This window comes from Chelmon rostratus, chromosome 19 (genome assembly GCF_017976325.1).
Source record: "Chelmon rostratus isolate fCheRos1 chromosome 19, fCheRos1.pri, whole genome shotgun sequence".
Lineage (NCBI taxonomy): Eukaryota > Metazoa > Chordata > Actinopteri > Chaetodontiformes > Chaetodontidae > Chelmon > Chelmon rostratus.
Window position 1 is genome coordinate 17390017 of NC_055676.1, and position 26651 is coordinate 17416667.

Sequence of the window (26651 nt, forward strand, 5' to 3'; positions counted from 1 at the left end):
ATACAAAGAATATAACAGAAAAAAAAACATATGAATTTTGTTGCTGTTTGAAACTGAAAAACAAAGCTGAAGAGAAAATATCCCAAAAAGTGCCAGTGAAAGGGCTGCCGACATCCTTGTATGAAAATCTGCTGTTTAGCTGTGACTGCGCGATGTTTTTCAATATAGGATATTTTATCTGAAAATAGAACTATTTATCATTAATATTAAAGCAATAGCGCATTAATGGTGACGAGTGTGTTGATGAAGAAATGGATGAGCATATTATGGGTAAATGTTAGATTCACATGTGGTGGAATTTTGTACTTTATTTATTATTACTACTAATAATGATGATAATGATTTCAAAAGTTGCATTGCTAAACCCAAACTGTTCTGTTTTGTTTTTTTAATTTTAATTTTATTTCATGGCTTGTATATTATCCTTTTGTATGTGCTCTTTTTGTAATAAATTGGATAAAATGGACAAGAACTTGCTTTTGTATCTTATTTTCTCTGCTTTTCTCCCAGACGATAACATCCGGTTATACTTTCACCCTTTGACATTTAAATAAGCTGCTATCAGGTAAAATAAGAGGATGCAGCCATCTTCATGCTTTAAATAACATATTAATGTGAATAAATTGATACACACTACAATGTGTATCAATGACTTTAAAGCAGTAATAATTGAAGGAACATTTCTGGACACTTGGGGGCAGCAAAACAAGCTGCAAACCCAAAATTGACGTTATTTCCTTATAAATGTGCTAAAGCTAACATGTTAGCCTTCTTACATACCCAGCAGGCACAGAGCCAATTAGCATTCATTTGGAGTTGTTTTTCTAGTAACCTAACTACAAAAGCTGAAATCTAAGTGAGACAAAATATCTTAAATCAAAAAATACATGTTTGTTTTTGTTTGATGAGATATATCTTCTTACCAGGCAGTTTTTATGTTAAGAACATTTCATTTATTTTAAGCTTTGTTGTCCTAATTATCTTAATATTCTTTCTGGTTCATGTTTTTATTCTGGCTGCACTATTTTTAACATGCTGCGGATTGTCCTGCTTTTCCCATATTCTTTCTGCTTTTCTTGTTTTTGAGAGCTGAGTTTTTGCAGTGGTTATCAACACTCCTTTCAGCTCTGTTTCTCATCTGTTCTGAGGGAAAAATCTGCTCTTTAGCAGCTAAAACCAGCTAGTCACACACTTTGTCTGCCTGCAGGTAGTGTACAGTGAGTTTATCAGAGCTTTTCTACTGAAAACTGCTGCCTGCTGCTCGAAACCAATTGACGAGATGGTGAAATTAAGGCGGTAAAATTGCAGGCTGTAAAAACCTCGACAGTGAGTTAAGAGATGCTAACACACTCCATAGAGCTGCAATGAACTGCAGAGCCAATAATGAGCTGCTAAATCTTTGAGAGTCACACAGGTTGAACACTGTGATTCTGAGTATCACAAAAGAGTTTAATCTTTTACAAAACCTCCATTATAACAAAGCAACTGAGCAAACCATCCCTGACATATGAAATTTATAAAGAATGGCACATTCAGTTTCCTGACCTAAGAGGGTATTGTCACAGTATTTCATTGCAGGCTATATTCCCAAGTTGTATTAAATAATGAACTATAATATCATAAAAAATAAACTATGATTGTAAAAATCTCTCAGTTCCTGAGATATAAAACTTGCCAAAGCAGAATCTCTTTGGTCATTGCTTTAACATGAGGGGAGATCACTCTGCAATGGGAATTTTTATGAATAATACTTTTTCTAGTATTTCGGGTGGAGAACCCTGGCGATCTGCCGGTCAGCCCTCTTAATGTCCAGCCACTTCCCACAGAGGAAGATAGTAGTGACGCCATTGGCTGTGTTAGTGACTTCCACGCGATCCAGCAGCCAGCCAGGGCTCAGACCCGAGTTGTCGTGCTCCACCCGAACTTTCTGCAGCTCTCCCATGTCCAGCATTTCCAGCAGGAAACGGTCCGTCTGCTCACGTTCGAAAAGGTTGCGAAACTTCTGCCGCAGTTGCCGACGGCCTGAATCTCCATTGGAGCCATAGATAGTGATGAAAACATTGGCATCAGTGCCTGCTCCCTTCTCATCACCCGTGATGACGATGATCTCGTACTTGACGGGCACCAGGCTTCGAGCTTTACTGGCGAAGCTCTCGATGGCCTTTGTGCACTCGAAGGTCAAGAAATCATCCCTCTTTGGGGAGAGTGGGATGAGGGCATTACAAATGAAGATGTACCTGGTGGTGAAGATACAGAGAAGAAAGAATTTAATTTGTTACCAAAAAGAAAGAATGACTGGATGTAGATGTGGGTCACTGAGCAGCAACCGATGTCTTACTTGTTTCCCAGTTCCCTCTCCGTGACGACGACCTCCTCCACATGCCAGTAAGCCTCCCCCCTCACTTTCTTTCCATCTTTGGGAGTGTGGCCCAGGCAGATACCAGCAATGTCACCCAGGTTCTTGGACGAGAACTCAAACCTGTCAACATTTCCCCTAAAACGAGAGGGAAATAAGCATGTGAGAGTGAGTAGCTTTAATTTGTCCACATACTTTAAATTCATGTCAGACAATTTGTTCAGTGTGATTTTCTAGAGGATGGTGTAATGTCGTGATAGCAGGTTTGCAGCGTTGGGCGTCTGAGCTCAAGTACTTGGTGCTGGTGGGATTATCATAGTAAGTGTAAAGCGAGAATTAGAGGGAGAGAAAACACATTTCTTGAAGCTTTTTCATGCAAACAAGACTCTTTGAATCGCTCTCGCACCAAAAACCTACCGCAAGAACCTCTTCTTCTTTGAGGAGTTCTCCATTACAAATTCTTTTGACCGGCCCTTCTTCCCTTCAAGTACGATCCAGGCATTTTCTTTGGTTTCAGCTTCATCTGTGTCTCCAGTTGTGATACAAATTTCGTACTCTTTCAGGGAGAAAACATGGACAGTCAAAGTAAATTGTTTCAGTTGTCCTCAAACAGACATGTCCTGCACTGCATCACTGCCACACAAAATATGCAGCACACACATGGATGTCATAGCACAAAAATATATTGGATGATTAAAAGTTAGAAGGACTTTCATGATTTATGGTCAGCATTTATCAGCAATAACCATTTACATTCATTACTTATCTCTCAGTGTTGTAGTTTTCAGTGTTAGTTCGCCATTCCTGCGCTGGAAATGATGCAGCACATAATCCAGCGTAACTTTGTCTCATTGATGTCAGTCTCTTTGTTCTCTCTCGCACTGTAACTTTAAGTTACTGCTAACGCAAACACACCGTCCGATTGTTGCGCCTTGACATTAAAAGCGCAGCAAAACACAGGGTGGCACTTACCGTGAAGAAGCCACAGGAAACAATGTATTTGTTAGGTTCGTTACGTTAGCGCTTACTGTGATCACCCATCAAAAAATGCATTTAATGTGCAAACTACCCACACAGCTTGTGGTACGAAATCAGATCACAGTTGATCATGATCAGTTTGTCTGGCTGCACTGCAAACCGATACACCAGCTGCACTTCTGTTAAAATTCTGACTGAGTGGCTAACGCTACTTCTATAATTTGGGGACCTGTAGTATTAAACTGCACTTGCCGTTACTATGGTAACTGCAGGTGTCCTCAAATCAACCAGGATTGAAATTTTAACATATAAATGTGCTGTATGTTCTGGCCTTACTCGTCTTCTCGTTGAGGTCTAAGTAGTCGTTGTTAGCACAGGCCAGTTCTCTCATTATCTGTCCGTCATCGTCATTCTTGGCAAGCCAGCGGTCACATGGGAAACGAAATGTTTTGTCCATGAGCTCATCCTTCACGTCAATATACTCCAAGTGCCATCCTGGAGCAAGACCTGAGTGTAATGGGATCAGGAAGCAAACAAGACAGTAAGTAAAAAATGTTGTCAAGAATGATGAAGCATGAGTGATGCAGCAATCTTTCAGGCCAGTGAGTAAAAAGCTGCATCAGCGCTTCAGGTTTCTTCAAAGCCAGACAGTGATGTAGCAGTAGTTAACCGTGGACAGCTGCACCATTAAGCCATCAACTATCCAGGTTTCATCAAAGTCAGACAAGCGGTGACTCAGGCATCTCCCCTGATGTCTAACTAACAGTGGTTAGATTTAGGTAAGGTTGTGCGATCATAACTTAAGTTTTAGTAAGCAAACTATACAGCACTTTTCACCATGACAGTTAGGAGGTGCAGATTTAATCAGCCCACCATGCAGACTGTACATCTGAGTGGCTGACCTGTGTTGTCGTGCCAGACTCGTACTTTGGAAAGCTCTCCGAGGCTGAGGATATCAGAGAAGCGAAATGTGTCCACCTGCTTGCGCTCAAACTTGTTGGACTTGCTGCTTTCTTTCAATGCCAGCGTCCCTGAGTCTCCGTTCTCTCCAAAAATGATGATCCACACGTTGGCATCGGTGCCTGCCACTGAGGAGACAGCAGAGAGTTGCCCATTTAGAAAAATTAATCGGGATTTCTGCTTCCCTCGATGTCCTGTTTCAAGTTTCTAAACACAAAAACACTGGATTGGATTAAACAGAGAACAATGTGACAAACTGTGAGCTTGCCAATATACTGTATCAATGTGCTTTAATATAGGACATAAAGTTACACCTTGGAAACATAAATTAGCAACCACCAAATGAAATCAATTTTTATGTAGAAAACAGCATAGTTTGTTTTCAAATGCATCAATTTAATGGCATTTCTAATCATATCTTAGAAATTACAACAACATGAAGCTCATACAAACTATAAAAAATGCACTTGACCTTGTCTGTGAGCAGTTTTGAGTGCTGTGATTATAAATGTAGAAGTACTTGCACTTTGTTGTAGGTATTTTAAACTGCAAAGCATCTCAACCATTGAAAGGCTTTGTTGAATTATTTGTTGAAATAAATACTGAGATCGCAAAGCCCTGAGGAAACACACTGACAGCCAACAACCAAGTACACTGTGCAGTGCATGGAATAAAATGAGCAGCAGAGAAAGCTGCATTCTCTGACTCAGAGAGCACATCTATAATCCCGCTGTGCTTTATTATTTCATTACAGTGGGGTGGACACTGAGTGTGTACAAGGCAATGGTGAACACAAACCTCATTCAGTCTGCAGCATGTTTTCAGTGTCCTCTTTCTACACGTGTCTTTACACTGGGCTATGAATCTGACCACAGCCTTGTGGTTTTAATGAGCAATGAAGGTATTTACAACATTAGAAATTCAGATATTTTTAAAGTTACTTAAGAACTGCATTTTGTGTCGCCGCTATCTTTACATTATTATTTTCTTTTCATATACCTCCTATACGCACAAGCACTTACTTGACATTCAATTAATTGTCATACCATACAACACTGATTCCAAAGAATCCAAATGTGGTGAACCTCGCTCCATCCTTGCTTGTGAACGACTGAGCTTTTCCAGGATGCTCCTTTCATATCACGACACTATCACCTGTTACCAATCAACCTGTTTGCCTGTGAAAACAGGTCTTTTGTTGCTCCTGTCCCAACTTGTTTGAAACATGTTGCTGCATCAAATTCAGAATAAGCAGATATTTACAAAAATCAATTAAGTTGATGAGGTCATACATTAATTATATTGTCTTTGTCTTTGTACTGTTTGTTTTCAATTAAATATATCTCAAAAAGATTAGCAATGTGTTTTACACAGCGTCTCAATTTTTCTGGAATTGGGGTTGTACATGAAAATCACCTCCACAATGATCCCAAAGCAGACCATTACCTCATGCATAGCATTGCCTATGTAATGTTCTGTGCATGTGTTTGCCTGTATGTGTGTGCGTGTGTCTGCCAGCCAGCCTCATTATTCCTCCCAGAGCCTCAGTGGTGGTTCAGAACTACATTTTAGCCTCCAGTAACTGCCAAGGGCAGAGAACAGTCCTTTGAAGTCGGCTCAGCCTTCTCACCACACTATCGTATTGATCAGCAGCACTACTGAGCTACAGAAAATACTGCATGAAGAAAAGAGGGAGCAAAGCCGCATGGAGGGATTCTGAGGAGGATTTCTTTCATTACAATGTTTCAGTCTAACAGAAATTATTCCACTTTTTGTTTCCTGGAAAACACAATCCTCTGGACAAGGGCAGGTCAAATGAGAATGAGGTTCAATGTAACATATCAATCTTACTCAGCCTTGAGCTTTGGACAGTGATGTGAAATAATGAGGTTACAGACATAAATAGCCTGTACAGCATTAGCCTGTACAGCATGTAGCACTGATTTGGCATTACAGGGCAGGAGTTCAGAAAACAATGAACACTGAGGTGATGACATCATAGTGGACCAAAAACACACTTGACAGATGAAGTCTTTCATGTGACCTTTGAGTCCTTCAGGATCCCCCAGGAGGGGCTGGAGGATTCTACAGATGAAAGAGGACGTCTGAGCTGCTCACTCACCTGACCTGACCCAGACATGAAAAGATGGATGGATGGATGGATGGATGGATAATGTTGGTATGACTAATAATCTGTTTAATACACCTGGGCCACACTGGTCTGATCTGAATGTTAACATAAAAGGTGCTCCCCAAAGATCAATCCTTGGCCCCCTTCTTTTTCCGGTGTAAATGCTGGACAAAATTTCTGCTGATATGTTCAGATTTTTTTCTAGTCTTTGCTTTTTACTTGTGAATTACTGATTAATAAAAACAAAACAAGAAACACTGACATGTTCAACCTGTGATGAAAAGTTACAAGAAGATAAAACTTTGTTATGGGGCCACAAGCCAAAATAATTCTGTTATACAGTGTGTCTGATGACATACACAAGTTTTACCCAAAGCTTCATATAGATGTTTGCAATCACCACCATGTACTAAGTTAACAGGGAAAGTGAAAGAAAAAGCTCTCTGACTGTGCTGAAGGCGTACCTGCAATATCACTTGTTTTAACCTGGATGATATAGGTGGTGAGCTCCACCATCATCTCCTCGTCCACAACAGCAGCCATCTCGCAGATCATGGTTCTCTTGGGTCCACGCATCCTGGATAGCCACTCCCCGTAGGTGAACACAGACACCTCCTCTGTGGTCAGGTTACGCATGATCACCTGGATGCAAAGAGTTAGCTCTTCAAATATGATGTCACACTTCCTCTAAATGTCATTCAGAACCCTGACATTGATTTTTATGATTCACTGGAGTGTAATATAGGAGTATGAATGCACACTTTTTCTAACTTAGACGTAACAATCATAGTTACTGATATTACATATTGCAAAGATTAAGTCACGTCAGCTTTTATGCAATAAATATGAATCGACTGCTATCAAGAATATCCAACCAGTGAGGGAAAGAGCTTAAACCATCAATTCCTGTATAATGACTCATAGAGCGAGGTCTGTGAGGTTGTAACTTAGTCACAGTGCTGCCTTGTGCTTAATGCTACTGTCAGCATGCTAATATGCTCACAATGGCAATGCTAACACTCGTTTTCAGCTTTTATAACGTTTACCATACTCACTTTTGAATTTAGCACGCAAAACGTAAACCAAAGTACTGCACAAGTAAACAATTTGACCTGATGATGGTGCTACAGGAAAAGTTAAGGCATCAACAAAGGCATTACAATTCATTCTGAGGGGGACACGAATGCATGTGCCAGATTTCATGGCAATCCAGAGACATTTCACAAATGTGAAGCTGATGGTGGTGCGAGATGAAAAGTCAGTGGATTGCCAAAGTCAGTGAGATTCAACCTCTGGGGACCATTAATGTACAAAATTTCACGTCAGTCCATCAAATAGTTGTTGAGATAATTCAGTATAAATCAAAGCGATGGACTGGCCAGTAGCATGGCTAAAAACAAGATCAGTATGTGAATAAGTAGCTATGTCATCCATTATCATATTATGGACAGCAATGTGTTACCGGTGTGTACACAAACTCTTCCTCTTCCAAAATGTCTGTCACTAGTCTGGGAAACATTTCATTACTAGGCAAAGACTCGGCCCAGGCAGCCACACTCTCCACTCTGCATATTTATTTCAGCAGATTACTATGCTGGCAGTCCGCCCGGTGCACTGTTGTGCCCATTTCAATACACAGACCCAGCAATCCATAAAGGCAGCACATCTGCTTGTGATGCTGAACACACAAGGCTCTGTGCAGGGTCAAGTCAAGGAGATGTTCGCAGCCGCTGAGTCCCAGGCACGGACGGACAGGGCTTGGTATTGTTCCTGACTGCTCTGCTGCTCTGCAGGCATGGTGCCTTTACCAGAGAAGACATTTGCATAGGAAATGTGTTCTATTTCATCAAAGCATTTGGCTTGAGACATCAGACTGAATTTGGAGGTGAGCAGTGATGTTGTCCTCACAGGGTCAGCCGAAGAGAAAAAGTACTGAACCGTTTTGGGAAACTATGTATATTAATGCGGTCGATTAAATTGCTGGACTGTGCATTAAAAATGTGTGATATTTGCACACATCAATTCACACTAAGAGGAAATTTAAAATGAAATGTTGTCTTTCTCTCTCTACTGAATACAGAAACACACAGCTCTCATTATTGTTTGTGTGTGTGTGTGTGTGTGTGTGTGTGTGTGTGTGTGTGCGCGTGTGCGTGTGTGTGTGTCCGTGATGACAGAAACAACAGCATGGTGAATAAAATGGGTCAATATGCTCACTCCAGGAACTCTGGGCCCTGCTGTGTAAGAGTGTGTGTATGTGTCTGTGTGGGTGGGTGAATCATTGACCATTCTCCTGCAGGCGGGGATAAATGTGTGTGTGTGTATCTGTCTGTGTGATATAATAGATTGATGATCCTGTGACCTACAGCATACAGCGCCAGGGTAAAAACACAACCTGTGACGGCTTTGTACTATTGATTTTGGAAGAGGCTAGCAGTTACTGTACTGTCTTTTTATGCTCCTGGTTATATGTTTTATGGATGAGATCTGCTGCTTCTTCTTGATAATTAATTAGCTCTTCAAAAGAGAGGAAGGGAACCTGTGCACAATGCATGATCAGCTCATTCTGGAGACTTGAACATGCTTAAAGATTTAAGCTGATCTCATGTTAACATGAACACGTGTCTATCTCTCTTGGTTCTAGGTTACTTAGCCAATTTAGAATTGCACTCATATAAAATTGCCAGAATACTGATGGACTGTTTTTAAACAGTCAAAATCAATAGAGCTGAGCCAGAGATATCATCTTGTTCTATGCATTGTTCTTCTTTACTGCCACCTACATTACCTTCATGCAACTCAGCTGCTGCGGGTTCAGTGTGTTTTGCTTGCAGCAGCTTATGTAGCCTCAAGCAGAGATGAGGAACAAGCTACAGAGGTCTGATAAGCTCGATTCTTCTTACACAGTCCCAGAGTTACAACTTTTAAGCATGCAGTAGTACTCAGGTGAGCTGACCTGATCCAGAAACCAGTCAGGTCGACTGCCAGAACCATCAATACGAAGCCTCATTTTCTTCAGTGGGGCAATATCATCGATCTCCATGTTGAAAGTGTCCTCCTGACCGCGCTCAAACCTGTTATCCGCCAAGCAAAGAACACAAAGTTTATAACCTGCAGCGCAAAGAAAGAGTCTCTTTATCTTATATTATTTCTGATGTCCATGTTTGGCTACCTGTCCTCATTCTTCTGCAGCAGCATCTCCTCTGTGCTGCCATTGGCTCCAAACACAGACATGTAGATAAGGGTGTCTGTTCCTGCATTCTGCACATCTCCTGTTACTACGGTCACCTCGTAAATAATCTGACATGGAAACATTAGACATTTTATTCATTGTATTATCTTCAAATTTTGTACCCATCTCCCAGAAGCAGTACTACCTTTAAAAAAAAAAAAAAAAATGCTGTCACGGAGTGGAGACTTTATGGGGAACTTAGGGGAACTATGGGAGCTGTGGTTAGAACCCAGATGCAGACTCGAGGGCGCTTGGTTCAAATAATTAAATTTATTAAATACAAAGAGAAACACAACTAAGGGAACTATGATAAAACACACACACTAGGGACAATTGCAGCTACTTATTCAAATATAATCTCATCTAACAATGTCAAAACCACTGTCTTCAATAAATCACATCTATAGCAATAATGCTGCCAATTATACTTTTAATGCACTCAAATGTCTTGAAATTCCATCCAAACCAGGAGAATTAAACAATTTGAAAATATTGATTGGCTTATTAATGTTTAATCAAGATTCAAAGGGGTGACAGTTTAATAAAAAATCAGTTCTGGTATCGTTGGATCTAATTTTAATTTAGATACACAATTTGCTTTAATGGAAATACTTCCATTGGCTTCATCAGTGACAGTAGTCTGTTGTGGTAATTTGCTTAAACTGTGATTATATGTTCTATGCTTAAGCATGTTATATGCTTTAAGTCAATATGCTCACATTTACATACCTTCTGGGAGATGGAAATGGCCTCTGCATCCAGCACATTGAATACTCTAGAAGTCAAACCGTCTCCTCGATCTTTGGCCAGCCAGCACTTGCAAGCAAAGATATATTTGACCCCTTTGGTTGGCACAGCAACAGACAGCTCATCAACCAGCCAGCAGCTCTCAGGAGTGGCCCCATCATGGCCGAGCTGCAGGGAGGGAGAGAAACATCATCATTTCAAACAATGTGGGTGTATTTTTCTGCTTTCATGTGTGTGTGCGTGGATGCACGAGAGTGCAAGATCTTCACTGAAGCTCTAAAAGCTTTCCCCCCCTCCCTCACCTCGACCTTTTTGATCTCCCCCACGTCTGAACCGTGGGACTCAAAGCTCTCCAGAGAGCCGGCCTCGAAGCCCTGCCTCCCATCCAGCAGGTCCAGCCACAACCTCTCTGTCTGGGTTTGATTGGCCCCGATAATGATCACATAAGCCCTGCTGGTGGTGCTCGCATCGCGCTCCAGTCCAGTGCAGATGGTGATGTGGTATGGTATGACTGCACAGGAAGAGCACAACACTTATTCATTCATGAGAGGGAGAGATTATGTAAAGATGTCTGTGTTAGAATATTAATGATAAACATTCACAGAGCAGAGAGGATGAATCAGACATCCAGTGCTGAAGATTCTTGATTTTTCTTACTTGGGAGCTCAATTTCTTCTTCCTTCTTCTTTTTGCTCTTTTTGTTCATATTACTGTCAACACTCTTCACAGTCAGGGCTGAGTTCTTCTTACTGTTTAGGCTTTCTCTAACTCCTTCATAACCCTGAGAGAACACAACACACACGATGACATAGACAAACACACCAACACAGATACATGCTAAGATCCATAGAGACACACCTAGTCTACGTTTGATGTATGAGTTTAAAGATTTAGTGTTATAATATTCATTACCATTCATTTCTATGGCAGCAATGTATGCAATAAAACATTATGCTGTCTAATTGTACTGTAAGGTTCAGGTCACCCAAATTATGAAAAGACATATACACCCCTAGTGTTGCCATGCAGATAGCTGCATGCAGTTTAATGTGGAGATTTCCATATATTTGCCTCTGAAAACGCAATAAAGCGAAGGTAAAATTTAATTTGCTGTCCTCAGAGCTTTGAAAATTTACATCTGAAAAACTCAAAATCAGCTCACTTCACTGTGAGCAGCTGCCACAGGGACTATATGTCAGTGGAAAGCTGATCTAATTACAAATGTTTAAAATGAGGTTTGTGGATTATCCAGAGCAACCGGATTTAGTCTCTCTTGCCATTTGTTCATATGATCGTAAGGCACCTCTACACACAATCACACCTACCTTGACATAGAAGACTCTCTCAATGCGTCGGTCCTCCCTCTTCCTGGACAGCCAACGTTCGCATAAGAAAAGAAAGACCTCTTCCGTGTCCTCGTCCACCACCTCCACCTGGTCTAGGTACCAGTCTGCGCTCACCATGCTGTTATCATGGCGAATTTTTATCTTGAAAACCTGTCCGAGGTCGACAGCCTCTATAGTGAACTTATCCACCTGGGGACATAAAATGTGACAGTGTGATTATGTGTTTGTGCTTTTTCTGTAATTAAGTTATCCAGACTGAAAAATACAAGTGGTGAAAAATGGTCACGAAATGTGTGTTTTCTTACAGATCCCCGTTCAAACTTGTTGCTGTTTGTCTCCGACTTGCTGAGTTTCCTCTCTCCAGTGTCCCCCAGGTCCCCGTAAATGGTGAGGAAGACTTTGGCGTCGGTGCCGGCTCCATACACATCACCCGTCATCACTGACACTTTGTATATGTGAGCTGTAGCAGGGACCATGATCACAGACAAGCACAAGGGGATCGGTTTTAAGGCTATTGGCAGAATATAGAGTGGAAAGAGAGCAATTTTCCAACCCCTGCTTTGATGACACTGTTACATAACAGAGACGCATTCAGGGAAAATTGTCTCTAGTTTTGAAAATAATGTTCAGAAAGAACACAACAGAGAGACAAATCCTGCATGTTTGTGGGTGTTTGCTGAATTTGTTGTTTTTTCTGTGTGTGATAACATACTCTCCAGAGCATCTTCCACCTCGACTTCAGTGACTTTCAGGTTTCCGTCTCGTGAAAGTTTCTCAGTGATGATGTCAGAGGGCACCAGCTCTCTCACTGTTTCTCCATCATCCTCTGACTTGGCGAGCCAGCGTTCACATGGGAAGATGACAGTCTCTGAACCCTACAGAGGGACAGGGGGGAGGGGAACATGGCTAAAACATATCCATGATCTAATATGTGTGTTTGTGCCTGTTAGGAATCAGGGAACATAGTGTCTTGTCCTTGTCTGAGCCTCGCCTCAGTATGTGACAGTGCTGGATTACTCTCATCTATCTGTGAAGACAACATCTCCACCTACTGACCAAAAATAGTGCGTGTGTGTTTCCAGTAGATGTGAGTAGCAAAATGTTGGAAAAGGCAAATGTATTATAATCTAAATAAATCTAAATCACTGAATGGTTTAGGTCCAGGATACTTATCAGATCTCATGACCCAGTGCAAACCTTGCAGACCTCTGCTGGTTCTGGATTACTGGTTGTCCAGTAGTTTGGAGTCAAAACTATACATGGTGAAGCTGCTTTATCTTCTTTGCTGTTCTAATGTGGAACAAATTGACTTTTGACTTTTGACTCTTTCTGTACATTTTGCTAATAATATACACATTAACCCAACATTTACAAGGCAGGTACTTGTGATAGAGTGTTTTTATTTTGCAGTCTTGCTACTTCAAGCATCTGAATACTCCTCCACCTCTGCAGACAGTACCTTTCCCTTTCTGAGCAAACGTCTGATCTCCACTCTGTCCAGATGCCAGCCTGGGTTGACCCCGCGATTGTCATGGCCAATACGGATCTTTTCAATTACATCCCCCACGTCCTCCAGCTGCACAGAAAGAGAGAGAGAGAGAACAAGGTGAGAACATCACTAAATGAACAATGCATTCAGATATGCATTGATGGCCTTGCTGTTCTGCACTGGCCTGGTCTCCAGAGCTTGATGAATGAACTAGTTCTACTTATTTATACTATTTATGGCTATTTTACCTCAACAATAAACATGTCCTCAGCTCCTCTCTCAAAGTACATCCTCCTCTCCCTTTTGTTGACACACAGAGACTTCTGCTGGCTGCACACTGCATCTCGCCCATACAGGACAATGAAGACATCTGCATCTGTGCCGGCTCCAAACAAGTCACTTGTGAAGGTTTTAATCTCGTAAGGGACAACTACAAAATAAGCAAAATAAAATTATGTGCATCAAATGACAAATATCTTCATCAGGTGTGATTTGGACTGTAATGCAGTGACTCAGTGGGAATTACATGGTGTGTAAAGGTCCGTCTGAAGGGAATTAGGGAAAAGGTCCCGCACGATGGCCCCATCATCCTCCCCTTTATCCAGCCAACGACCACAGGGGAAGCGCAGCTTCTGTCCAAGAGACGGAGCATCAATCTCCACCCAGTCAAGGAACCAGCCTGCTGATCCTCCTCCTTAAACATCAACACAGATTATTGCGATCACATTATGTAGACAGATCCTGACTAATTTTGGATTATTTGCTGTACAGGCAGGGAGTCTGTCCTACTGTACCACAGTTATCGTGTCCAATACGTAGCTTCTTCAGTGGCCCGATGTCCACAGCTTCCACTGTGAACTCATCAGTCATACCCTGCTCAAACTTATTTTTATGAGTCTTTGACGCCTTCAGGTTAATTATTCCTGTAGATATGCACATCACAGAATAATTCAGTAATTTAAACACACATGCACACAGATATAAATGACAGTCTGAAGAATTACCTGTGTCATCCTTGTTGCCATATAGGATCATAAAGACATTAGCATCAGTTCCTGCGTACTTTTTGTCACCGGTTTTTATCCTGATGGTGTATGTTGTTGACATGGCTATAATAATAATAATAAAAAACAGAATGAATAAATAAAACTTCTTCATCAGAGGTCACTTTGATTCGTCAGCAGAGTTTTACTCTCTTTCTCATGGCAGCCATAAGGTTGCTCTCACCTTTCTGTTCAAGACCAAGTGTGGCTTCAGAGTCTTCCTCATCATCATCCCCTTTCCTCATAAAGGCCTCATCCACAGGAACCAGCTCCCTGGCAAGCTGTCCATCATCCTCGTCTATAGCCAGCCAGCGCTTACAAGGGAAAAAGTACCTAAAAAACAATATAGTGCATGTGCAGTGTACAGCCTGTAGTAACAATACAATAACCTGTGTGTAGTTTAGGAGTGTCAAATGTTTCCAAGTCCAAAAATAACTTGAGAAAATGGCAATCTCTATTTAGATTGGTCCAAAGTCTCCACAGATTGGCTGTCTCTTACCCAGAACACCTAAATAATACCATTTCACACCACACGGTGGAGCTCTACAGACATGCTGTGTAGATGTTCTGTCTGCTATGCTGGCTGATGCTGTTTTGTGAAACCACTGATTTGGTGTAAAGAGAGATTCAGCAAGGTGTAAATTATTTTTCATTTGTGAAGAAAATTATTAAGTATTTTTTCATAATTTACTGGTTCAATTATTCAAGGGATTTGTGTGAAGATGCAGTAACACATCTGAATTAAAGAGCTGATGGATCTCTGCTCTCCTTCTAACATCATCATGACTTACGTGGTGTCATCTTTGTTGTCTACAATTTCCACTCTGTCCAAAAACCAGCCGGCGCTGGCCTGGCTGTTGTCATGTCGGATCCTCAGTTTCTTCAAGATCCCCAGGTCGACCGCCGTGATGCTGAAAATGTCCTCCTGGGACACACGCGAACAAGCCAGTGACAAAGGGTCAAGAAATGTCACAGGCCTTAGGTTAGCAGTCCATTAGAGCCTCGTTATTTATTTATTTGATCTTTATTCAACCTGCAACCTTTAGATCCAACATTTGTTTGACAGCTGAGACTTATCCTGAAAAAGGTATCACTGATAACAATCATGACCATGTAGAACACAGCAGGTCAGACAAATACATCTACAATACGTTACGAACAGTGGAAGAAAGAAACCTCAGATAACTGGTGGCAAGAACACATTTCTTTTGAAAATCTTGCAGATAAGATGCTGTAAAGTGCCACGTCGTTTAATTGATTTTATAGATTATTATAACTTTTGAGCTCAATAACTAAATAAATTTTTTAGTTTAATTATTATCTATATATCCAAAAGATGGTTATCTTAGCATAAGGACTGGAAACTGGGGAAAACAGCAAATCTGGCTCTATCCAAAGGTTAGAAAGTCACCCATCGGGAACTCTAAAGCCTCATAATTAAGAGACAGACATGAGAGTGATATGCTACCTCTCATCAAACGCTGCAAGAAAGCGTATTTCCCAAAATGTCAAACTGTTCCTTTAAAGCAGAAACATTTATATCAACACTCAGATTATCAGATAGAAATGTGCACATCTGGAAGCGACAGAAGCAAAGCTTACCTGGCCTTTCTCAAATTTGTTCAGGTTGTTTGACTTCCTGAGCCGTCGCTCCCCCGTGTCGCCAATCTCTCCATACATGTTAATGTAAACATTGGCGTCAGTCCCCGCCCCCCACATAGTCCCGGTAAACACGTGAACCTCATATGAGTTCACTGAGAGGAAAACACATTCAGGCACAGTGAGAAAATGCACGTCATGAGTGACATTCATTTAAAATGTCACAATAAAAACAACCTAGCCTGTGGAAGAAACACATTACGCTCGTACTCTACTCACCCTCCAGGTCTTCGTTGTCATCAGTCAGCAGCTCCACCACAATCTCCCCATCCTCCTCATCCCTGGCCAGCCAGCGGCTACAAGAAAAAGTAAATGTCTCCACCACTTCCTGCAGCTCCTCAACAATCTCCACTTCCTCCTCTTCTTCTTTCTTCTTCTTTTTCTTGTCCTTCTTTTTGTCTTTCTTGGTGTCCTCCTTCTTCACCTCAACCTGCACCATAGCCATTGTCAGCCGCTTGATGTCCACTGTCTCCAGGAACCAGCCATCTCCGATACCCTTCCCATCATGGTAGATACGTATCTTGTAGATCTTACCAACATCGTGAGCCTCGATCTGTGTTAGGTATGAAACAGTGGGCAAACCAGGAACTTAAATCTCCCACATACGTTGACATTACATGACACTGGCTTTATACAGACCTTGAAGATCTCAGTGGTGCCACGTTCAAAATTGTTGGAGCGACTCATAAGGGCCAGAACTTCGGTTTTTCCTTCATCTCCGTAAATCTGACAGAAGACATTGGCGTTGGTGCCACCTGCACGCACGTCCCCTGTGACCACTGTTACTTCATAGTTGATCACTGTTAGAGAGGGAGCATTGCAGTATTATGACAGTATTATAACTCATAATCACTGTTACTGTGTTAAAAATGATATATTCTGACTGTATAGTTCTTTTTACGTTGTTGTTATTTACATTGTTCGATGTCCAAGACCTCACTTGGATAGATCTCGACCTCCACTTTCCCATCAGCCTCGTCTTTGCAGAGCCAGCGGTGGCTCGGGAACATGTACTGTCTCCCATGAACCGGTACCGAGATCTGCACGCTGTCCAGAAACCATCCGGCCCGCAAGCCCTCATTAGTGTGACCAATCAGAAGGCGATTTATCTGTAAACACAGAGAACATGAGATTTAACACAAACAAATGTTTTTTTCTGCGAAGTGTATACATGTCTGAAGAACTAACCTGTCCAATGTCAAAGGTGTCTATGGTAAAAATGTCAGTGCGTCCCGTCTCAAAGTAGTTCCTGAGGTCGTTGTCGGAAACTGCCAGTATCATCTTGTTGGTATCGCCCTTCTCCCCATACAGCTTGACAAACACCTTGGAATCCGAGCTGGCCCCATTCACACTGCCCGTCTTGATTGCGATGTGGTAGCTGACATCTTAGGAGGATGGAAATTAGAACAATAATGTAATTTATAGAAATATTAAGAAGATATGTTTACCTCTTTCAGGTTGTTCTTGGTTTGTGCACTCACTAAAGAGACGCAGGCCGTCTCCAGATGGAACCAACTCACGGACAATCTGTCCATCATCCTCGTTGCGGTCCAACCACCTGAAGAAAAGCCCAATCACACACATTTAATCCTATAGCAGTAAACGCAGGATGAGATCAACCCTCCCAGCAAAAAATGGAAATATGTGTGGAAAGAAGAGCAAATGTTAATTATTCATTTATAACATTTATTCTGCCAGAATGGTCTCATGAGATTTACAGAATCTCTCAAATTCAAGACACTATTATTGACAAGAAGGTAAGAAAATATTCAGTTTAAAAAAGGTGAGACTCAAACATTAAAATTCATTAGCTGGATCTCTGCACAACAATGACATTTACCAGGTTTAAGTTTTTGGTTAATGCATTAGCTCCCATTTAATCAAATCACCAAACATTTTAAGTAGCCAAAGATTACAGATTAGATTAGGAAATTAGTAACAGACAGACAGGAGCAGAACAGACAGACGGCCTCTTTCCAGATGTAACTCTGCACCTCAGCCTTGTGGTTTGGCTCCAATTACAGAGGGAGAGATCTGGCTGACCACTGTGCATTTAGTGGCCATTTGTAGCACAAAATACATCCATCAGCTGCCTAACTGCTTAAACACACTCTACTGGAGAACTAGTGAAAGTAAGCGTGGCCAATTAAGGAGGCTTTTAGGGCTCGTTGGGCAATTTTATCCCACTGGTTGGTGCTTTGGTGGGTTACAGATTAAAGAATTAACAAGAAAAATCTACACTAAAAAATGATGTACATAACAATACATAAAACAAACAGACACTTTCATATCTGTATTATAAATAAGCAACCAGTTATCTTAACTTGTCATAAAGACTGGAAGCAGGAAAAAACAGCTCACGTGGCTCAGTCCAAAGTTTAAAAAAGTCTGTCTACCAGCACCTCCAAATTTTGATACATAACAGTGAATAATTTGTTTAATCCATATAGAAACCAAAGTATAAAAACTACACTTTTTATTTGTTTTATGATAACCTATGTTAATTGTTTCCTTTTCAAATATAAGCATGTTGCTATCAATCTCCATTTACTATGAAGCTAGAGCCAGCAGTCATCACAAGGTTGGAATCAACCAGCACAGACTATGCCAGTAAATATTCCAGCACATAACACCCTACAAAACCACACCTTTCTACATTTAAAACAAACACAAACGAGATATAACGTGCTGATTCTAGAGCTTTAGAGGTGCTGGATGGTGCATTTTGGAGCCAGGCTAGCTGTTTCCCCTTGCTTCCAGTCTTTGTGCTATGCTAAGCTAACTTTCTCCTGGCTGCAGTTTCATATTTATCGTACAGACATGTGAGTGGTATCGATCTTCTCATACAACTCTCAGGAAGAGAAGCGTGTAACTGTGTTTCCCAAAATGTCAAACTAGTCCTTTAAGTCATATGTACTGTAGTATTATTGCCTTGCCTGAAACAGGGGAACTCAATGGCCAAACTCTCTGGCTGGCCCTCCTCCCTGACCATCACCTTATCAAGGAACCAACCACAGCCTCCACCGCGGCCATCATGGCCGACACGCACTCTGCGCACCTGGCCCAAGGACACAGACTCAATGAGAAACTCATCATGCTGAGGGAAGACAGAGAGAAAACTGGTTAAAGATGCTCACAGCACATTTCCCTGACAACATTAACGTATTTTCTGTGTTCGTTGTGTGTTAATGACGCACTCACGTTGCCCTTTTCAAATTTGTTGACGTTGTTTTTGCTCATAATCATGAGTCGTTCCCCTGTGTCACCCAAGTCACCGATAATGTTGAGGAAGACGCTGGCATCGGTGCCACTGCCGCTGACGTTGCCGGTGCAGATGGTTACACGATACTTTATCACTGATTAAGGAACCAGAGAAGTACATTCACATAATGTCATGACTGAACTCTCTGTCGAAAAGCTTGTGTGTTTTTATGATCAACTCAACAAATTCTCATGGGGATGTCCTCAGCGTGTTTCTTACAGGGCAGCGGCTCATCGATGAGTGCTCCAATAGCCGGAAGCTCTCTAACAATCTCATTGTCGTCTTCATTGATGTCCAGCCAACGGCCACAATGGAAAGAATATTTCTCCATTGTCAAGGTCTTGAGCAAAGTCACCTGCAGAAAGTCACAGCCATGTTTTCGTCTTCAGTTCTGGCTCATGATCTAACCTTCAGACAAATGAAGACTGCAGCAGTGGCATTAACAAACATTTACCAAACAGCTGACAATCTCCAGTGAGATAGATAGAGTTACTTTCAAGCAATGTATACTAGGCCACACCAAAAGAAGTACCAGGGTTTTTCTGAAAGCTGGTGGCTGAGAAAAGGTTTTTCTTTCTGTGAAACATTTGGATTGCAGCCTCATCTTATCATTATTTCTGTGATTAGGAGTAAGATTAAACTCTTATTCAGTATAACAATGGGAGGACATAATACAACAGACTTAACACCTTACACTGAAAGGTCAGGAAACTCATTTACACCTGGTATTAAAATGAGATCTGTATCCGGATAATAAACGTTCCAATCTTGCCTTCGTGTTTACACATTTCACACATTTTTAATGTGTTCTTGTTATCCTCATTGAAATTGGATCGCTGTCCTCCGCAACTACTACTCTACTTTATAAAATTTGTAAAATGCTGTCTACTGAAAAAGTTTTAATTATTATCAGTTTGAATTACTTGTCCCCTCTTGTAAATTCAGCAAACATAATACATTACGTTATTCCATTCTTTGTAGAAAAACATACTGTGTCAGTTTGTGCGGGTGTGTTGCGGCACTGGCGGGTAGGCCACTTTGGGGCTAGCCTTGAGAGCCAGACTACCTCCAGATGTGGTGAAGCAGATCTTGCATTAACATGCGTTTTTCCTTATGACATGTCCGGATACAGATCGCATTTTAACCAGGTGTAAATGTGGTCAGACAGACAGAGCAATGGGCTTCACCTTTGCTAAATGCCAGCCAGCGAATGGATGTCTCTTCTCATGCCAGATGCGCAGTTTCAGCAGTCTTCCTATGTCTGGCATTTCAATCTACAATGACGCCAAAAGAAGGTCAAATAACAGTGGAAGACGCTGCAATGGGCTCAGTTTAGCAGATGATCAAGGTCTTACCATGAATTTATCAAGCTGGGCCTGTTCAAAACTGTCTGAGTTGTTTTCCAGTTTGATCTCATCAGACTTGCCCCTCTCTCCATAGATCTGCAGAAACACCTGGGCATCTGTCCCTGCCCCCTTCACATCTGATGTCCAGATCCACAGAGACCATGGGTACTCTGGAGATGAAGAAGACTAGATCTGATTCTCATGTAAGCATGCGTTGTTTTTAAGAATTCAAAAGGCCCCTAAATAAGAAGCCCACATGTTTTTTAGAATCAAATACAATTGGATAAAATGGAATTTGAATTCCTTTTAGGTTAATAGAAGATGTGATTTGCGTTTCTCTCACTGAACAGTGATCTGTGAGTCAAATGAAACCACCCACTCTTTTGTTTTTTCTGCCTGAGGGAGACCATTTCATACAGCTCCCTTTCAATCAGTCCGTCCCCCTCATCCTCATCCAGCCACATCCCGCATGGAAACGTCTGCTCAATGCCCGTGAATGGACAGTATATTACCACCTAGAAGGGAAATAGGTACTTGGTAGATGAGTGACACTTTGAGGCTCATTCTGTTACCAAAAACAAAAGTGCAGTACCTTTTCACAGTACCATCCAGCACCAACAGCCCCGTTGTCGTGCCCGATGGTGACTCTGCTGAGTGGGCTGATCAGTTCGCAAATCTCCACGTTGAAAATGTCGATGAGACCACGCTCGAAAGCACCACCCTCCAGGAAGACTTTGCCACTGTTCTTCACACCTTTGGAGCCATGCATGACCATGTGGATCTTAGAGTTGGTGCCTGCACCTCTCACATCTCCAGTCATCACTTGTACATTGTATATGATTCCTAAGTAGATGCAGAAAAATGCACAAAAAAAATCACGAATTATCACTAAATTCTAACAGAATTAGATATGATAATTGCCTTTGGCCATATGTTAAAGTTGAAATTCAGTTAAGCAGCTGTACGTCGACATTATAAGCTACTTCTTTGCGCTGATTATGTCATTTGTATAGTGGCTTGTGTTGTTCTCACCCATCGGTTGAATGGATCCAACCAACACATCTCTCTGTATTTTGCCATCATCTTCATCCATGGCAAACCAGCGATTAACTGGGAACTCATAGACTTCTTTATTCCCCATGTCATCAATTACCACCTGGAGAGACACATTATGCAGGATGACATCAGTGTTTTCATGTATGTGTGGACTTCTGTAAAGATGTTGCTTGCATGGCACATTGTGCATGCCTTATCTAGAAACCATCCAGCTGATGAGCCTCTGTTGTTGTGGCCGATGGTGATTTTTCTCAGCCTTCCCAGGTTTGGTGCCTCTATTGTAAACTTGTCCTCTGACCCACGTTCAAAGTTGTCTTTGTCACTGTCCAGTCGTCTCTCTCCTTTCATGAGAAACAGAGTATTTTAGAATAGGAATCAAACACACTGAAATCACACAGGCAGCTACAGTCATTATAGTAACTAGAAATGTACAATAATATGTGTCTTGGCTATTAATGGTGGCAAATCAGAGTATTTGAGCGTAGCGCTGAAATGTTTTTTTGTTGATAGATTATTCAAAAACTTAATCGCCTGCTATTTTGCAATGTATTCATTTATCAAGCTAAAATGGCACATTTGCTGGTTGCAGCTTCACAAATGTGAGGATTTCAGTTTTTCTCTGGTTGCTTAATGTAATATCTTTTGGACTGTTTCTGTCTGTAAATCAGACAAAACAAGCAAATCTCGTTAGGCTCTGGGAAATTAATTAAATATTGTCCAACATTTTATGTTGCATTGACTGTGTGGTTAATCAGTTAATATAAAAAAAACAATCAACAGGATGATCAGTGATGAAAAAAATCATTAGTTGCAGCCTTTAAGTACCTGTGTCACCATTCTCTCCAAAAATATTTAGGAAGACATCAGCATCAGTTCCGCTTCCCTTCATGTCAGCAGTGAACACACTCACTATGTACTTATTTACTGCAAAACATGAAACAGGAAATTAAGAAAACAGCGATTTACATAAACAATGCATCATAAAGGCTAACAGTTTAGTACATTTGTTTCCGCCCAGATAAGACGCAATTAGCAACACTGTGTCATAATAATAAGTTGGACTCTCGGGTTCCTTGCTAATCCACACTGAGAAGGTTTCCAGCATAAATATTCATAACTGTGTGTGTGCGTGTGTTTGGTGAGTTACAGCCATATTGCTCTGGCTGCTCCCTCACAGCTATGCTCTGCTTGGTTGACCACAGCTACTAAGATGCTAGATCACATTGCAACACAGGGCACGGGCTGCTTTACCCGAGGATTACACTCTGATAGAATTCATTTACAGCCTGACACAGTAGGATCTGCAGGATATCGGACACCTTTGTGCACAACTGGCCAGACACACGGTGCTAACACTGGCAAGTTTCTAAAAAAAACAACAACATATGCTTCTGTTCAGTTGTGGTGGTTTTATTTTGGAATACAGTACGATATCTTTCTTCTTGGTTCAACTCATTCAATTGATGAGAGGGTTTATGGTGGAAAATAGCTGAACAGGACTTGCAGTCTGATTAGCTATCAGATTTCAAGGCCTGAGTATATTGTATTTTCTAATGGCTTTTGGGCATCTTCAAACTGTAGTCTTTCTGTTCAAACCCAGGGGTTTCTCTGAAAAGTGGTGGAGGTATTAGTAATCTTAATCAACTGTTATTTACTTTTAGCCTTTGTGAACCTTTGTTTCTACTTTGTGTAATGTGTTTGTCCCACAGTGACCTACATTTTGGGACGTCCATGGGGTTCATGCTGCCCAGCAGGTCCCTGACAAACAGGTTGTCTGCCTCCTCACGACTCAGCCAGTTGCTGCAGGCGAAATAGAAGCGCAGATGTGGCCGGTTCATGTCGGTCACCACCACCCTGTCCAAGAACCAGCTGGCGTTCATCCCTGTGTTGTCGTGCTCAATCCTGTGGAGTCAACCGTCATAATGTGACGTGAACTCAACCTGTAGGTAATCACAACTGAGCTCGCTACATCACATGCACCCATCCCTTTGTTTTTCTGCAGTGGTAAATACCAAACAATGTAGAAACTATCGTTTTTTGTTGTTAGATTTCACAGTAGAGATAAGCAGAAGGCTGCACACATTAAGTTTCCTGGGCTAGATTTGACCCAGTAACCTTACGACAACAAAGTTTCTTTAAACTTTCTTTAAAATTAGGATATTCACTCTCATTCATTTCAATGCATTATTTTACTAATAACCTGTAAAACTGCTGGTGATCAGTACATCATAGCGAGTTTGGAAAAGTGAACTAATTTGGTAGCAAAGTCAACAGTCTGGAAATGACAAGAAGATAGAGGAAAACCACATTCAACAAGGGTTCCCCACTGGATCTTGCATGGCACCTTAACCCTTAGCCTACCAGGGTTTCACTCGAACTGCTTCTTACAACATTTCATCTCCAGAATCTGAACAATCCATGAAGCAGTGTTGGTAGCACTAATGAAATCTCAAGCTGCTCCAAAACTAACACTTATCACACTTAACAGCTGCTTATCAGACTGCACACATAAATCCAGATACCCTTCAATAGCTGGACTCCTAATAGCACATTCAGTTTATGAGTAGCTGCAGTCAAACGGGGACAGATGAGCATATGAATTGTTACAGGATCCTATAAACTTCAGGACCTGTGGTTACTTTTGTTTGAGGATCACTGCAGTTTAACACAAGTAGGTTGGTAAACTGAAATGCAGTTGTGGAGTGAAAAGCTTTCTCATCCTTTGTCTGATTTTATAATATTTATTCATACTATAACAAAATTCGAGTAAATGGATAGATTCACATTCATCTGGAAATGTCTTCAACAATATTGTAGAATCGTTCTTGATCTTGGAAAAAGCAGTTTGATAAAACAATCGAAAATCAAGGTTCACATACTGGCAACACTTCCACAGTTATTATTTTTCTGAGCCACAGTGCCGCATCTCCACTTTTTGCACTCATTGACTTTTAAATGTGTCCTGCTGCCTCATTTCACTGTTCACGTCTGCCGGCTGTGATGTAACTCAGCCTCCTCGGGAGTAAGACACTAACTCCCAACAACAGATGGAGCTTAACCTCCTGTCACTGGATGAAATCCTTTGATGGCCAGTGGCACAGCTGGAAAATAAGTGAGAAATGTTCCTGTGTGATCCCCTCTGTAAGCTGCTGTTATCCTGTGTGAGGTATACTTAACTATGAAGCATAAACTGTGATGTTGTCAGTGACCTGCAGCTGTGCATTTCGTGCATCTGCTGCAGCCATGCAAACAACAAAGGGGTATTATAGCATATTTACACATAATTCAGTCCTATATATGTCATCACACGTAGTCAGCACTTTGGGGTTTTTTGTCACATTAAATCTGCTGTACAGTACCTCAGCTTCTTCATAGGCCCCACGTTGTGTGTTTTGATGCGGAAAACGTCAGTCTTATTCTTTTCAAAGGCAGTTCGACTTCTGTAAATTGAGGAAACATGGAAAATGTCAGAAGCTGGGAGAAATACAAAATTAGTGTGTGTGTGTGTATGTGGGAGAGAGAGAGAGAGAGACAAAGAGAATGCTCTATTTGATCAGGAGAGATTACAGGGGTTGAAGAAACACAGTCCAGACAGACAACTGAACTACAGAACTGTAAATTACATCTCCTCCCTGCCTGATCCGGCTTATGGTGGCCTGGTGGTCTCATGCAGTGGCATAATCTGAAACCTCCTGAGGCTCAGCCACTTCAACGTTCCCTCCTCCTCCTCCTTTCCTACACAGAGACGAACCGGGCCTGTGAGCACAGAGGATCCCCTCTGCCAACCACAGCGAATCAGACACCCTCTTTTTCATTAACAAAGAATGCCTGCCTTTGTCTCTGACCCACATCTCCATCTGTTCTCCTCTCTCTACAATATTCAACCCACAGACAATGCCAAGACTCCCATAATTAAGGAGCACAGTGTCATATACTGTAAAAGAACTGCCAAGAATGAAATACTGCCCAGCACACGTGAATACATGCCCTTGTTCTCTGTTTCCGTGTAAAATGAACTGCAAGAAAATGATGGGGAGACATTGATTATGTGAAAAAACAAACCCAATGCAAACTTTGGAATTCATGCAATTTGAATGTTATAATCACAGTGAATTTCCAAAAAGTTGCATTTTTACTCTGCCTCTATTTTCAATCGGGCAAATATGCCTGGAGACATAGCAGCCCTCCCTTACCTGTATCATGTTGTGGTTTTAATTGATCATTACACAATACAGGCAGGACCTAATATATATTGGAGTAAGGTGAAACTCCTTACTATGCAGTATGTTTCTCATATGACAAAAATGACTCATCAATTACCATATGTAGTATTTCATCAGCTGAGCAACACTACAACCACATACCATGGAGATTCTGAATACATAGCATGCTGATTCTGTCTGAAATGGATGAATGAGACCACCACAAGGTGTGGGTGACATGGTCCCATGTGGCTTACAATAAGTTGGTATATCCTATACGCTGCACAGGTAACTCAATCTGTCAATCGAGGTGTGCAGGGATAAAGGGAGCCTGCTGCTGATAAGATCCCCTGAGAGTCATTTGATCATCCACAGAAATGACATCGTGGTCTTCTTTCATTTGCCTCTCAATGGAAAAGAAGACCGGCCATGTCACATAGTTCCTCCTTACTCCAGATATTCTGTGTCCGACACTTTATATGACTGTATAGAAGAAAGATTCCTGCACCACAACCAAACCTTATGCTATGAACGTGCATCAAATGACTTTTAAGTTTCAGCTTTTGACAAACAGGTCAAAGAGATCCATGTGTGCAAACTGATTTTGTCTTGATTAAAGGCAGGCTGATGCTGAGCAGGAATGATCTCTCATACAGTGTTATATGCACAATACAACCCAACACAAGGACAGAATCATAACCATCCTTTAGTAGACTGATGAGAAAATACCTCTTTTCTGTGCTGAAGGATCAGAGAGGAATAGAAAACGTTAACAGTTAGCAGCTGACATTGAAATAGCCAAAAAGAAAACTAGCCAAGCTTACTAATTATACATTATGTATTA

The 26651-nt window shown here is 41.4% G+C and overlaps 1 protein-coding gene across 1 annotated transcript in view; it reads right to left on the bottom strand.

Annotated features, from left to right (window-relative positions):
- Positions 1–1756: 1756 nt before the first annotated feature.
- Positions 1757–26651, bottom strand: part of LOC121623290 (lipoxygenase homology domain-containing protein 1) — a 28446-nt gene continuing 3551 nt past the window's right edge. Inside the window, exons 3-41 of the mRNA XM_041960532.1 lie at positions 24965–25045; positions 23323–23507; positions 22431–22529; positions 21798–21946; positions 21582–21705; positions 21142–21392; positions 20929–21064; positions 20559–20719; positions 20391–20477; positions 19423–19558; positions 19143–19297; positions 18878–19038; positions 17423–17499; positions 17130–17326; positions 16858–17050; positions 16581–16741; positions 16161–16494; positions 15885–16036; positions 15074–15207; positions 14467–14615; positions 14244–14348; positions 14034–14162; positions 13766–13933; positions 13488–13669; positions 13210–13326; positions 12463–12625; positions 12056–12210; positions 11730–11939; positions 11062–11185; positions 10707–10915; positions 10387–10572; positions 9598–9725; positions 9382–9499; positions 6890–7067; positions 4237–4422; positions 3671–3841; positions 2774–2912; positions 2339–2494; positions 1757–2237 (exon numbers count right to left, since the gene is read on the bottom strand). Coding sequence (XP_041816466.1) covers positions 1757–2237; positions 2339–2494; positions 2774–2912; positions 3671–3841; positions 4237–4422; positions 6890–7067; positions 9382–9499; positions 9598–9725; positions 10387–10572; positions 10707–10915; positions 11062–11185; positions 11730–11939; positions 12056–12210; positions 12463–12625; positions 13210–13326; positions 13488–13669; positions 13766–13933; positions 14034–14162; positions 14244–14348; positions 14467–14615; positions 15074–15207; positions 15885–16036; positions 16161–16494; positions 16581–16741; positions 16858–17050; positions 17130–17326; positions 17423–17499; positions 18878–19038; positions 19143–19297; positions 19423–19558; positions 20391–20477; positions 20559–20719; positions 20929–21064; positions 21142–21392; positions 21582–21705; positions 21798–21946; positions 22431–22529; positions 23323–23507; positions 24965–25045 — 6427 coding nt within the window. The remainder of the gene's footprint in view (positions 2238–2338; positions 2495–2773; positions 2913–3670; positions 3842–4236; positions 4423–6889; positions 7068–9381; positions 9500–9597; positions 9726–10386; positions 10573–10706; positions 10916–11061; positions 11186–11729; positions 11940–12055; positions 12211–12462; positions 12626–13209; positions 13327–13487; positions 13670–13765; positions 13934–14033; positions 14163–14243; positions 14349–14466; positions 14616–15073; positions 15208–15884; positions 16037–16160; positions 16495–16580; positions 16742–16857; positions 17051–17129; positions 17327–17422; positions 17500–18877; positions 19039–19142; positions 19298–19422; positions 19559–20390; positions 20478–20558; positions 20720–20928; positions 21065–21141; positions 21393–21581; positions 21706–21797; positions 21947–22430; positions 22530–23322; positions 23508–24964; positions 25046–26651) is intronic.